At 35.5% G+C, this 15428-nt stretch overlaps 1 protein-coding gene across 1 annotated transcript in view; it reads left to right on the top strand.

Annotated features, from left to right (window-relative positions):
* The window catches only part of DIAPH2 (diaphanous related formin 2), a 252358-nt gene that overhangs the window by 73595 nt on the left and 163335 nt on the right, over positions 1-15428 (top strand). Inside the window, exon 19 of the mRNA XM_062584399.1 lies at positions 14030-14131. Coding sequence (XP_062440383.1) covers positions 14030-14131 — 102 coding nt within the window. The remainder of the gene's footprint in view (positions 1-14029; positions 14132-15428) is intronic.

Genomic DNA, 15428 nt, shown 5'->3' with positions numbered 1-15428 from the left:
GCAATACATGACAGGTGTTTTTTTCTTGTTAACTGTATTAAATAATCATTTGTGTGAGAAAATGTACAGATCAGCATTATTTTAAATTTTGCTGAGAACAGATGAAAGCTTTCTAATCATAAATGACCTACCAGAGGCCTCAGCCAGGCATTATGTTTTCTGTACATTTAGCGTCTCAGATATGCCCGTTAGAATAAGGATAGTGATCTTTAGTGCTTGTCTTATACAGGGCACTACCCACACATAGGCGTTCGAGAAGAGAGGGATTCCAGGCTACTTTTTGGTAACTTTATTACACACGGAGTGTATTAACTACTATATGCCTTTCTCTAAGGGAAATAAAACTTCTGTTTGTAGTGACTTCATAAAACACAGCAGAGGAAGAAAGGCAATTTTTGTATTTCGAAATGTCTGTTTCAGTCTCGGCGATGCAGTGTTCAAATGAAGTATAGCAGATTTAATGAGCAGTAGAGGACAGAGACACATGTAGTAGGCACACTGGGGAAAGAGATTGTATACAAAGACTAATTAGCATGAAATATGAATACATTCATGAAGTAGTCTTGATGTATAATGATCTTATGGAAAATAATTTTTCCATGAGTTCAATGAAAAATAAATCCAGAAGTTGAAATGCAAAAATAATCTTGAACATTTTTTTTGTTTGTTTTTAAGGAAATCTGTATTCCTGCAATAAAATACGTTACATGAATAGGTAAGAAGATCAGACTAAAAAGATTTTTTTTTCTCTAATGTCAAAACAGGAAGAAAAAACACATCAAAAGATGTTTTACTTCAAGTATTTCTTTTCTCAACTTCATTTTTTTTGCAAAGGAATTTAGGTTAGATATTAGAAAAATCTGTTGAAGTTGAAGCCAGTTACAGAAAATGATTAAGTAGCCTATTCCATGTTATCATACGATATTTTTATTTTAATTGAATTGATAAGATGTCTGTTGTGAAGATTTGCCTGGAATGTGCCTTATCTTCCATATATACTTTATTTAATATATATATATAGTGTGTGTATGTATGTATTTTTATATATATGACTTTTATTTAAAAAATGCAGGTGTATAGGTATGCGTATGTCTATATATACACATGCCCCAGATTGTAGGTCAATCACTTGATGTTGGTTTTAGGTCTGTGTTGTGTAATTCTGTGTGAGGTAGTTCTGTAAGGGTAGTGTTTGCCTTCTCATGTCGTCTTTGCACTTTTGACTGTATTTTGCGAGAACTTTCTCAGTATTGGTGAAGACGGCTGCCTATGTACGTACTGCTAGAAGGCTGAGAGTTGTGATGCGGGTCACCACTGTGGAGCAGGAGGGGCATGCAACCAGGGACCGGCTGTATCCCCTCCCCGCGGAGTTATCTCCGGAGCTTCAGTTCTGGTCTCTTCTCATAGGTTGGGGTGGGGAGAAAGTGGTGATTGCTTGGGGACTCTTCCTAGTGTGGCTTTTCCCAGCATCCTATTGTGTCCCCTGCCCCCCCCCCCCTTATTTTTTGGTCTTGACTGGGATTATTCTGGAACGCTGTGGAGCCTTTACGTAGCAAACGCATCTCTTCCTCTCTGGAAATGGAAGTGTATCCTTTAATCTGCAGGAGTGTAAGCAGACTTTCCGTTCTTCTGGGTTAGCCCTGTGAGAGTTGTAAGATGTGCTGCAATAACTTATTAACATGAGGAGACTCAAAACATTTTTTGTGTGGGTGAAATTTGTCATCTTTTTAAGAAATTCCAGTTTTCTAAGCTGAAATTAAGCCATGCAGTTGACTGAATTTCTGGCCCAAATGAAGGCAGGAGAATAAATGAGAAGTCTAGAGGAAAGGAAGGAAAACAACAAAAACAGATCTGGTACTCGCCTGGAAAGTTGGTGCTGACTATTGAATAGACTATACCTGTATTTTAATGTCCTGAAAAGTTCCAGAAGAGTTGTTTAAACAAACAAACAAATCTGGTAAACAAAGATGTACTTACAAGCAAAATTAATGGTCTTACGTTTAAAACAATTGTTTCAAGTCTTATATGGAAGAGATGTTCTGTACACTTTACTGGCAGAGCCATAGTTAAGTGTTGCGCTCCTTTCTAGGTGTACTTTCTCTCAGATGTTTGTTTTATGATACTGATTTTGTTTGTGTAAAAGTGTAAACTCTGAAAATGTGGTCTGATCTGTGGACCAAGTCTAGTTAGGTGTTGTGCTGGCCTGTGGTAATGCTGTGCTTATGAAAGCTACGTTCCACACATGCCTAGTAGTTTTACACGCAAAACTGATATTTTCATCAAAAAAAAAAACAACTCCTTATCTGCTTCTGCTTTTGAGACAGGGACTTTTAACTGATATTTGGCCGTATCTGATGTGATGCTATTAGGAGATGCTTTAGACAGTGCATCTGCCAAATATACATAAACTAAGGATAAATCTATAATCTAAATGAATATTGGTTCTTTGGAGATGGATGCATTAAGAAATCAAATGCTATTAACTTTCTGAATTTACTGAGAAATTGAAAATACTAGGTTTGTAGGCATCACCGCAGATGATAAAGCTGATGATTATGTTATTGACCTGTTAATGATCTCTGAAGGATGTAAAATTTAAATTATAATTTGGTATATTCTGTCACCGTTGTGCATCTTGTGTAGTTGTGAGAAGCTGAAACGTCTGAAACTTAATTCCTTCAGACACATTTTTCTGGTCTGTTTGGGAATATAATTTTTCTAGAATACTACTATAGAATATTTTCCCAAACTTAAGAGGTAGGGAGAATCAGAAACTTATCGCTTAAAGGCATTTTAAAAGCAAAAAGAGTATGTTAAACTAGAGTTTCATTCATCAAATGAAACTGTATGCAAACTGTATACTCTCAGTTACAGTTTACATGGAGCAGGTTGGGATGGTTTTCCACCTATTATTTTTTTGTTCTTGGATTTAAGATAAATTTTAATCATCAGTGCTGATGTGCTACCTTCTTAATTAATTTAGCTAAATTTTGCTTATGCTGGTAAAGTAAAGGTAAACAGAGCACAGATTACCTTTGTTAAATTTGGAATATGCTATGGATTCTCCATGGGTATAAGCTTAAAATGTGCTCAGATGAATAGTGAAACCTGTCTGTATTGGTAAATATGAAAGACATACAACTATGTTTCAAGATCATCTTTAGTCTGCTACTACCATAAATAGCTTAATTTAGTATTTTGTTGGGTCCCCTAAGATTAATCCTGTAGTCTGAAAATAATTTTATCTTTTACTTGTTGAAGGCAAAAAAAAACATTGTAAATGTGTGCAATGAGCACCTTGTTTTTTTCAACACCCTTTGAGATACTTGGGCTTTAAGAAGGCTTTTTCAGGATGGATCTGTTACAGAGTAACAGGAATGCATGCAGCCATACAGTGTTGTTTTAAGACCTGTTGAGCTTGGTATTTTGGCTTCAACAGATGACTGTAAGCACATGCTTAGGCAGAGGTGTAAGAAAAAGGTAAATATATGTTATTGAGTATATATAAAATGTCTGTTTATCTATGTAAATAGAATCAATTAAATGTGGTGATACTTCTGGCTTCCAGCTATTTAGTTTTCTGAGCCAGAGGTCACATTGTTTTACATAGTAAAGCTTGCAATGGATTTTTCTTCAATCAACTCATGTAATCTTTTAGCATTCTTAACCTGTGGCATTCACAGGTTCACATCTTCACATTTCAAACAGATGTGTGTAGTTTTCCACTGTGTTTCAGACCTGTCACTTCTTAGGTTTTCTGTTTTGTAACTTCCTTTTTTTTCCTCATTAGAAGTCTTATTAATAATTAATTTCTACTCACTTCCTCTGTACTTTCAAAGGCCGCCGTCATATCTTCTTCTTCCTTGTGCCCTGTATGCTTTCCTCTCTGAAAAATCTGGGCTTTCCCAGTAACTCCTTCTGTGGAAACAGTTCTTTTTTCTCAATCATTCTTATTGTGTCCTTTCTTAATGTACTGCACTCTTTGAGATGGGAAGACCAAAACTGTATCATACACAAAAGACAAATATATCATTAATTATAGTCCTTAACTGATAAGTATGATTTGATCTACACAATAATTTTTTAAATATCTTATGGTTTTGATTATTCTAGTATGGAAGCATCAAACACCTCAATTATTGTTTGTTATATAGACAGCTATATTTGTATACCTAAAACATTTCTCTGTAATAGTATATTGAAACTGTATTGTGATGACCTTAAGTTATGATGATTGCAGTGTTGAAGGTTACAATGCATATAACTTGTGGCAGTGTGCATTGTGGCAGTTCCTGTTCCAAACAAATCCTTGTCCTCGAATATGTCTGGTTAAAACTACAAGTAATTTTAATCTAAAGGTAGTAATAGGCTTATCACTGGGATGTTACAAAGAAAAAATTTGTATACCCATAAATTACTGAAAAAGTATGCTTCCTGGCAAACTGATGCTTTCATACATCCTATGCAACTAGTTAAATCTGCTTGGTACTGTCTACCATGAGGCCACATGTTCAAACACTTTTGTTAATGAAGGACTTAATTTCTCAGTATTTTATCAATAAGCGTAAAAATTGATATTTGTATTTAATTATTTATATTAATGATTTACATTAATTTCATAGGGCATGTTATTAATTATGGAAATGAACATACTGTAATCTCATTGGAATTATAATTTTTAATGATTCTACTCCCCTCAGAAATTAGGCTCTGGATCTGATGGCCATCAAAGCATCTTTCTCTGCCAGCTTAATAAAACAATATGCATCAGTTAATTGCCAATAGTATTATTAATATTGATAATTGCATCCATTTCTCAGGACTAATAATGGACTTCTACACTCTAAATGAGTCTGAGAATAGAATTCTTTTAAGTAAAATTAGACCAACTTTAGGAAGTACTAAATCAATACAAATGAAACACTATTTCACTGTCTAGGGTAGAACACCAAGACATACTAGGACACTCTTAAAAGCTGCAGTAGATCTTGGACTCAAAAGAAATTGAGGACTCTGAGATTTTAATGAATATATTGAAGTGAAACTTCTTTTTCTTACATCTCTGTTTAAAACTTAAAGAGGTGTGTAGACAGGGAAGGGGTACCTAAAATATGTATTTAGGAAAGTGTGTATTGTTTTTGAAAAATGTCGCCAGGGATTTTAATGTCAAATGGCACAGTGACGCAAGGGGTAAGGAATATAATAAACACTTCATTTTTAGTCTGCTCCATTAAAAAACAGTGCTTATCTGACTTGGCTGTGGAAAAGAATTATGCTCTTTTAATTGTTTGGGGTTTTTTTGTTTTATTTTTTTACTTCATGATTTTTAGAATTCCTTTGGAAAATGTGGTTCACATAAGCGTCTTCATCTGGAAAGATGTGCCTTTTACAGGCCTAATCAAGAGGTACACTAGCTAAAGCATTCATTTAAAAGATTTTTGTGTAATAGACTTATGAGGAAGACTAGTTTATGGTAATCTTGGTGAAAGACGACTATTTTTTCAGCACTTCATTTTACTTGAAATTTTTTTGGTCTGAGTCTTGGCTCTTTTCTTTTACTTTTGAAAGTACCATAGATAACAGATGCAACACGCAAAAAATACCAGGAGCTATCTTATCTGGCAGCTTGGTGATGATGATAGCCTAATCTTTGAGAAAAACATAACTGGGACATGCAACTGTCTAATTTAGACTTACTATCCAGTAAGTAGCAGTAGCATTTTATTTTCATAGGCAAATGTCTTCCCTGACTGTCATAGAAAGATCAGTATGTCTTTTACTTTAAAAATGCATTGATTGGTCTTTGTAGACACTAGTCCAGCATGAATATTATCAGCAATTAAGACATCTAATATCTCAATGCCTGGCAAAAAGCATTAAGCAAAAGCATGCCTTTGTAGCCAAAGGGACCACGTTCATGTGAGGTATCACAGATGCAGGGATAGATACAAGATGTGACGGTAACAAAGGGAGAAATGGGGCAGACAGTCTGGAGGCCTGATGGAGGGAAAGGTGAAGGAAGAGTCAATGGAAGAGACTACTGACTTTTATTCCACTTTCCTACAGCACATTTTACCAAAGAGTAAAGACAGGCTTTGAGGATATTTTCAGTTTAATCATTATTTGCTTACTGTTTGATTTCTAACGTTCAGAAAGAGTACTTGCAAATGTTTTTGTGACCGTTTATATTTTATGAATTGTTAAGCAATTCATAAAATCCAGCCAAATCAACGTCTTCTGTATTGGTCTTTGGCAGTGTAAATAAAAGGAGGAAAATGCAGTATTTTATTTTGAAGTTTGCATAGTCCAAACATTTACTTTATTTCAAGCTGTTGATAGAAGGATGGAAACCACTGTAATAAGGATCAGTTAGCTAAGTATTCAATTGTACAACTTAAGTGCACAAATTCCTGATGCAATTTTTCAAATTGCACTTGAATATTATACTAGTTACAACTATTCTGTGGTAGTATTAATAGAGCAAGAGGCATTTAATTTATTCATTAGATGTGATGGTCAAATATAGTAGCAGTCAATGGTATTATAAGAGCAAATAGCAAGAATACAGTTCCCTTGCTATTTTTTGCCACAACTCATTTGTCAACTCAGTCATGACATTTTTCCCTTCCATAGAATAGAATCTGTTGGGTTGATGTCACTTCCTTCTGCTTGATTACATTAATTAGGCAAAAAACATACAAGATTATGAGAGATATTCCCTGTTCTTTTCCTCTGCCAGGTTTTTATTTTTTATCTTTAGAGCTCAAAGAAAGATCCACTTTCCGAGCAATTGCTCATTTTCTCTGTAATAAATTTTTTGCTCTTTTAAAAAAAAATCCTATCAGTTGTTTAGCTGTTATGATTGCAGAAAGGACAAAGTGGCAGCAGGAGCACTTAATTAATTTTACTTCAGGAACTGATAACTGAGTAATGTAGATGAACTGAGAAAGGCCAGGTGGCACTGGGAATAAACATGAGCTCACACAGCTGCTGGCTGCACTGACATGAAGCTGCAGCTAGCATCAGCTCTGTATTTGTTTCTGGATATTTGGGGAAATGGTTTGCTCTTTGTCACAGGTTAAGACCAAGTTAACAGTGTGGTGACTAAATGGATTTGGATACCAAAACACTTCAGTCGCTTATCTTTGCAATTTCCAAATTGTGGGACTTGCCCACTCTGCGGGAGAGATGGTGTTGTCCAGGAGAAAAGCTGGGGGGCCTGCTGGGGTCATTGCATTATGCTACAGGTATAGACCGTGTGTGGGGCCATGAGGTGCCCCGGTGTCTCCCCTTCCCTGGGATCCATAGAATATCTCTGAATATCGCTTAACTTTTTGTTAGGTGCAGGATAGGGGCAAGGACACTCCTTGGGGACCGGTCCATTCAACTTGTGCTGAGTTTTTGTGGCTGCTGCTCACAGGCTGCCTGTTCCAGACACTTCTGGACATGTTTGCACTTGATGAGCAGCAGGTTTGCATAGTCCAGCTGTCCATTTCCTTCAGCACATAACAGCTACTCAAGGTTCGTTTTGTTGTGTGGAACAAGAGGTTGGTCATATTTTGTCTACTTCGCTAAAACAAGAGTTTAGTGAATGCTCACAGATTTAAGCTACCAGCTATGCTACTGGGACCAAACTCACGCTACCTGCTGCACTATTCCATGTGAGACTGAAAATTATGTAGTTAGATGAATGGAAAGACAGCATTACTGAATCAGTGGGGAAAGACAAGGGCATGTTTGAGACTGTTATATTTATCTTTCCCCTGCTTTTTTCCTTTTTTGAACTTGGGTACCTGTAAAAATAATATGTTCTTGCTAACACTGCTGGAAAAATAGAACTATCAGTAGCTTCTCAATGTAATCAACTTAGCCATGTTTAAGGAGTTTCATTATGCAGCAGTATTGCTGAATTTTTAAGCTACAAAATATCTTACTTTCTTATCTCTTTATGAACATGTTAGGTTCCCTTTTACTTGGCATTTGTAGCTCGTTATTTACTAACATGTTGCTACTCATTCCTACTTATTCACTGACTTATATCAGCTTCCCCCTGCCCCAGGAGTGATCACTTCTATTTAATTATTAGTTTCAGGTGTTCAAGAGTACTCCTGTATATGTATTTTTATATTCCCTAAAACTGATCTATGTGTTTAAAAAAAAAAAAAAAAAAAAAATCTCCTAGATTGGCAGCTCTTTATCCATGGATCTTCTTTCAAGGTAAACTTAAGGAAATAAGAAATCAGTTAATTTTTTTTATATAATGTTTTTTACCGCAAAATACCAGCGAATGCAATTGGTAATCCACCTGCCAGATGGAAATAAGCTGAAATTACTCGTTCATTTCCTGTAACAATACAAGGGCTTTTGTTCACTGTGGGTACAGACTTGTTAAAAATTGGAGATTAAGGCTCAGGTTCAGATGGACTAAAGTTCACCTAAATCTCTGTTTTGTCTAGCTCTAGCAAATAATGTACGTGTAGCTTGTTTTTAGCAAAATATAAGTACTGGTTTCCTTCAAAACAAGAGGGTATATATTTCCATAACAAAAAAGCGAAGAATATTTTAAAAGAAAAAACAATGGGAAGATACTACATAGCAAGGAAAGGATAAATAGTATGGTAACTCTATTTAGGCCTTTTTTTCCCTCCCTTTTGTTTGGATATTTATCATATTCATAACTCTAAGTTGTTACTCTTCATACTTTATTAAAATTATTTAGCACTAAGACTGCCTAGGTTTAAAAACAAGGAAGGGAGGCTGTTAATATTAACTAAAGCATCTTACTCTGAGCCAAAACATTTAACAGCTCCAATAGTGTTAAATACGATTTTATGCATTTCTAAAAATCTTATTGTGCTGATTTTTAATGCCATTTGGTAACTGAACTAATGAACAGGTGTACAATTTTATTAGTTATTTTGCAGCTGTTGATTTTCAAAATCCATGTGTGCTAACAGTTCTTTTGGTACAAAGGTTCCAAGTACTGGTGGTAGACTTTTTTCTAAATTAAGTCTCTAAAATATTTCAACACGTTTGTGCACTTTCTTTGCCATGATGGTCATTAGTCTTGTTTAATACTTCTGTAACTCTGAATAATGTTAGGTTTTTTTCTTTAGACAGTAAATATTTCAAACAGTGTCCTTTCTGTGGGACATATTAATTCACAGGTATCAGTAAAGGTACACATTTAAGCTGCACATTCATTGCATAATGTAAGACTGGAGTAGAAACCAATTCCTTACATCATGTTGCATCACCTTTTTTCCTTCATCTTTGATAAACAAATATGTTGTTGCTAACAAAACAGTATTCAGTTCTAAAAAAAAAAATAGAACGTTGGTTATTTAACATGGAATTTACATCCATATTATATTGTCTTTAAAGAGGCCCCTGCGTGTTCTCAAGTTACTTTTCCCCCTTTGGCTTCCTCATGTCTCTTTTTTTCCCTTTCCTTCTCTTGTCTGCTGGAGGTAGGCAGTAAAGAAAAGTAAAACCAAAACATTTTGGACTTGTAACTAGTGTGAGATAGTGGTTTATTAGTAAGTGTTTTGTTGTTTTGATGAGTGATAATTTGTTTTTTAAAAGGCTTCCTCCCTCTTCCTACCTGGAGGAGGGAGAACTGCTTTTAAACAATGAAGGATACCATTCTTTTTTAAGAGAAAAGATTTATATAAAACTTCAACAAGAAAAACAGATGTAGGATAGGGGATTTAAACATACTTTGTATCAGCGAAAAGAATAATGCTTTAATGCGGTCAGTTACCACAGGCATGGTGGCCGGAAAGGAGAGAGGACAGCTTGGCAGCCCTGTTGTGGGGGTATGAATGTGGAAAGCAGCTTTTTTTTTTTTTTTTTTTGGACTCTCTGAATGACAACTCTGGAAGGTGGTGTTCATCACTGTTGCCAGATTGATTTGCTACGTCACCTGGACAACCTTACTCACCTGATGGAGGATTCTGCTCCCATTGCAATGTCAGTAAGGCAGGGGAGGACTGACAGAGCTTGATTTGTGCTTATGTTCTGGGAAGGGAAAGGAGTAAGTGATGAATTTGAAAGGCTGTTGGATCAAGCATGATATACAGGTGGCAAAAAGCCACGTTTCAAATCGGAGAGGTAAACCTAAGCAGCGATACTCAGAGGTGAGATCAGCTTTGTAGGGAGCTGGGTGCAAAATGAACCCTGGTTAATAAAACTTCAATTGCAGCCTTTTTGAATTTCTGAAGAGTGGTTTTATGTTGAGGATTTTCTTGCTTAATGAGGGGACAAAGGGTAAGAGTAAGATGTTACCTTGGATAACTGTCCTGTTTCTTTCAGGACCCTGTTGCTTAGTCAGCTGTTGAAGGAAACATCCCCTTTGCTATTCTTTGTTTTCTAAAGGATGACCACCTTTGTTATGGAAACCCGCGTATGACTACTTTAGCCTTTGGTAATGACTGCAAGATTGTCAGCTTGAAAACAAGCAGCTATTGGATGAATAGATAAGGCAGTGACCTTAACCAAGTGCTATAATGATGAAAAATCGCTGCACTAAACTGCAAAATTTTGCATGAATAATATAGATGCTTTAAGAACTCTATAATCTGTTATGGTTAAAACACTGCTGAAGTGGCCTAAATAATTAGGGGAGAATGTGTTAGTAACAGAAGAGGGAAGGGCATAGCTTTTGATAATATTCTGAAGATGCTTAAGGAACTGTCAAACATGGGTCAAACAATGTCATAGGATTTCTAGCAGTTTAATGTCTGTTTCTGCCTGTGACTGGTAAATAGGGCAGGTGCTGATGCTGGATTATGACTTCGATGCAGTCACGAGTGTCTCGGTTCAGCATTTCTCCAGATGTCTTTTGTGAATTGGCATAAAGGTAACTTAAGGTCTTAAAAATCTATGTTTGAATAGATCAGAACCTTTGAAAAGAACATCTAGTGGAGAAGTCTTAGTCTAACCCCAAAATGAAACTTTTATAAAATGGATGTTTTATGAGTGGTTATGTTACAGCTCTTCAGGCTTAAGCAGGTTAGAGTAGCCATACTGTATTATAAAAGACTTGAACATCTGATTTTCTGTGGTTATTACTTTTACAATACTAAAATGAGTGCAGTCTGGAAACAGTTGAGGGACAGTAATGGAAAAACCTAGTTGTTTGCACTGTATGGGCAAAGGTACAATTGTAAATTTCAGTTTGTCCAATCTTGTTTGACTAAAACATTGTTTAAAAACAACAAAAAAAAAAAAAATCCTGAAACACTTTTCCTTTTTTGATACTGTAGTAGCTGAGTATGTGTTTTGAGTTGTGCTCATACAGCACCTTTGCCATTGAACTCTTGCTCACAAAGGTATTTCACACACTTGTGGCTGGTCAAATGTGCACAAAATAGCATTGTAAATAAATTTACCTCTGTGAAGGATGACATTTGGTAAAAGGAGTCCTCAGATCAGTGTCTGTCGGCTTCTCTTCACGTATCCTGTTGCTGAGAACTGTTTCATCTATTACAGGAATGTTGAGAGCTGTCAGTCGCTCTGCAATGTTTTTTGTGTGTGTTAGTCTTTTAGAGGTCACAATTATTACTAAATAAAGCATAGGGGAAGAAGAGTTTTGATTAATCTTACCTAGCATTCACTTTGTCAAAAGGTACCTTAAAATATTTATATATATTAAATACGTATTTGTATATAAAATATATATCAAGGGTGCTCATTTGCTTAGCAGTAATTTACTTACTCATTTACTTAAGATTATCTCTCTTAAAAAATAAATTGACTTTGTTGCCAATCAACCTCATATGAGAGACTTGCCTTTTTTAGTCATTGTTAAATTTTTTTACTGTAGCTTGTGAACTAGTACACTGTTTTTTTCACTGTAGATCTAGGTTTATCCTGGAGACCTCTTGGAGCTTGTTTTTCTGTGGAGTTGATTTTTTCACAGTGTTGGAGATTGTCATGGGACTAGATGAGTCCTTACTCATTTACCTTACTGTGTAGGTAAAGCTGTAATGAATTGAGTTCTGACATTGAGCTGTGGTGTACCACTTGGAAATGCCGAGAATTATAAAATTCCTCAGTCTTCTGCTAAGCAATCCCTAGTTAACATTTCCATTGGATTTTTGCTTTATTGCTTGATAAATTTTTATTACCTCTGTTGAAGTTTTGCAAGCTGCGGGACTGAAAATATTAATGCTGATTTCATGTGTTCTTGTCTTAGCTGTAGAACAGGCGTGTTTTCCATGTTCACAACTAACATGGGAAGTATCCTACTCCTCGAGTGGCTTGTTAGCATGTGTGGTGTTTACCATAGTTCTTTGAGGACCCAATCGTATATGGAGTTCCTGAAGGCTTCATTCTTAAACAGGAGGAGTTTGGAATAGGTCAATCATCTTATTGAACCATTTCTCACATCTGTCTCAACAGACCCAAATTTAGGCTTTTGAACAGTTTTGTGAAACTTCTGCTCATATAGTACACCTCTTAAGGTTTATTGCGTTGTCATGGGACAGTAGTTAACTTATTTCTGGTTTCTATTTTGTTTCTGGTAAGGTTCTCTTAATTTCTTAGTTTTTGTTTGAAAATGGTTTGTGAAAGGGGCTTGGTGATGATTTCATGGAGTGTTACTTTTGGATTTTAAACTGTAGCTCATTGCAGTTAAAGGGTTTTTGCTAATGGGAACTAAAGAATTATCTGTGTGTATGAGATTGCTGTAAAGCTCATGTGTAGCTCCACACTGTTTTAAATATAAAGCAAGCTGGTCATTCTTCCTGAGCTTGCAGTAAAAAGGGCAGGAGAAGAGCAAGCTTTGCATCATTGTTGAATTGTGGTTTTTTGCCTGGCTTTTTTGCTTTGGGGCTTTCAAGGGTAACTGGAGATAATGGAAATACCTTGGACTAGCTTAATATATGCTGGCATGAAAATACCCAAAGTAAACCAATTATTCAAGAAGAATAAACCCAGCAGAACTATCTTATGCCAGGTGTTTCCCTAGTGTAATGTATACAGGGAGAAAAAACTTCTGTTTCTTTCATGTTTTTTGGGGGGTGGGGAGGGGAAGAGGTTTAAGCTGAGATTTTGGAGTTTTTCTTCATGCTAGAAATAACCATCTTTTCCTAGAAGATGTGTGTAAAGAAAAAGCAATCCATGCTGAAGAAATTAGTTCAGAGAAAAAGAAGAAAAAAGCTCTGAGGAGAGGGGCGTAGCTGATCTGTTCATAGTTTCATGAATTTTACTTTAATTAATTTGCTGAACATTTTAAGTCATTGAAAAGCTTCATTAATGTTAAGCACATAATGTTTCTGTTACTTCAGTACCATACGTGTTTTATAATACTTAAGTGTCTGTTATGTAAAGCCATTAGTAAGGATTTAAGAAAATTTTATGAAAATTAAGTTAATTATGCAGGAAATCAACAAATATTTTAAATATTTAAATACTGCGTTACTTTAAATAGTTTCAAGTGTTAAATATAAGGCTGGTGGACCTTGTTACTTGAGAAATTATCAATTTAAATATACAGCTTTTTTTAGTTTTGTTTATTAGCAACAGCATAAATAATTACTAAAAGTAAGTTATATGTTTATAAGAATTCTACCTTTGTGTAATATGATAAAATCTCAGAAGATTTATCAGTTTTGGATCAAAAACTTTAAAATTTTAAACTTTAATATTAGTATTTCAGCAGAAGGCACTCATATGCTTTGAACTGACACTAAATCACTGTGGAGTGTGTTTTTGAAGGTGCTTGGGATAGAGTGGAGTTAAATTAAAAATATCTTGTGGGCTAAAAATACATAAACATGTTTGGTGGTGCTTGGGAAAATTGTTGTTGTTTTATGACTTTTATTTCCTATTTCTTCTAATATAATTAAGTCGCTTTATTTGTTTCTTTGAGTATTTTAAAGTACTTTCAGGAGATGGATTTATCTTGCCTTGAACTGATTCTTGTAGATGTGTTATTTTGACTTCCTGGCTAAGATGCTGTTAATGTGTTTAAATTTAAAAATTGTAATAACGACTCAGATTTTAATAAATGCATACTTCACAGCTAAAAGGGCAGTAGAAGAAACAGAAGAAAAGAAAACAGTTCAACCAAAGAAGAGGATTAAAGAATTAAGAATCTTGGATGGAAAGACTGCACAAAACTTATGTAAGTACTGTAAAATGTATTTATAAGGTAAACACCTACACAAAACTATTCTTCCTTAAATCTTTTCTTTCCTCTTTGCTGACTTGTGAAACTACTTCCCACCCCACTTTCTAAGGAAAAAAAAAATGCAGTTAATCAGGTATAGGCTGTTGACTTTCCAGGTCAGCCATGTGTTTTTTGTCACAGTGTTGCTAAATTCTGGCCAAATGTTTCCACTTTTCTGTACAGAAAATTTGGTGTAATTCTTGAAGTTTCACATTGTGGGAGGGCAGCATGAGTATTATGCATCCTGAGAGCGCTTGGTAGCCTTGTGAGGATTTGAGTGTTAGTACTTAGGAAGAATTACTGTCAAAAATGCAGCCTCTTTATGCCAAAGTAGGCTTACAGCATATACTTGAAAAATCACTGAAGAGATTTTTAATTCAAGAGTAAATGTTGTTCTGATATAATCCATCTCCCCTGCTTAGGGGAATGTCTTAATAGAGTCTTTGGCTCCTGACGAGCAGGTTCTTGGAGGTTGCTGTTGTGTCATTAAGATAGATTCCTTAATAAATCCTATACTGTCGTAGTTTTTCCCATCAACCACTAATCCAGTTATTTCAGATGCATTTGGATTCATGCATTTTTAATTATTTAAGATGCATTTATTTTTGGTAACAAGATTATTTTGGAGAGAAATAATGAAACACCACTTAAATAATTGAATGAACAGATGAAGTTGGGTAGAAACAGGAGTTGCAGTAGCTTCTACTAAGCTCTTGGACAAGAAATAGTATTTCAATTTTTACTTAAGGATTTGCGAATTATATAAAGGAGAAGGGTAAATCTACTGTCATAATGCTTGATTTGGGGAACAGGAAATAGTAAAAAAAAAAAAAAAAAAAAAAGTGAAAATTTGAAAACTAAAAGCTGCCTCCAAATCTTCATGAAGTATGAAAGCAGTGAAATGCCTTTTTCATGTCAGTATCCAGAAGCCTTATTTATTATATTCAGGCTACAAGAGCTACTTTTAGTTGAGAAAACTCTGAAATTTCTATTGTGTCTAATTGTTCAGTGAAAATAAGGGTAGATGCTTGGAAGTATATGCCTCATCATAGAATCATAGGATCGGTAAGATTGGAAGGGACCTCTGGAGATCATCTAGTCCAGCCTCCCTGCTCAGCAGGGTCACCTAGGGCATGTTAGACAGGGTTGCATCCAGGCAGGCCTTGAAGATCTCCAGAGAAGGAGACTCCACAACCTCTCTGGGCAACCTGGTCCAGTGCTCCGTCACTCTCACAGGGAAGAAATTCCCCCT

This window comes from Rhea pennata, chromosome 11, assembly GCF_028389875.1.
Source record: "Rhea pennata isolate bPtePen1 chromosome 11, bPtePen1.pri, whole genome shotgun sequence".
NCBI classification, from domain to species: Eukaryota; Metazoa; Chordata; class Aves; order Rheiformes; family Rheidae; genus Rhea; species Rhea pennata.
The sequence above is the reverse complement of the archived record's forward strand: the minus strand, read 5'-3'. Positions and strand labels throughout refer to the sequence as shown.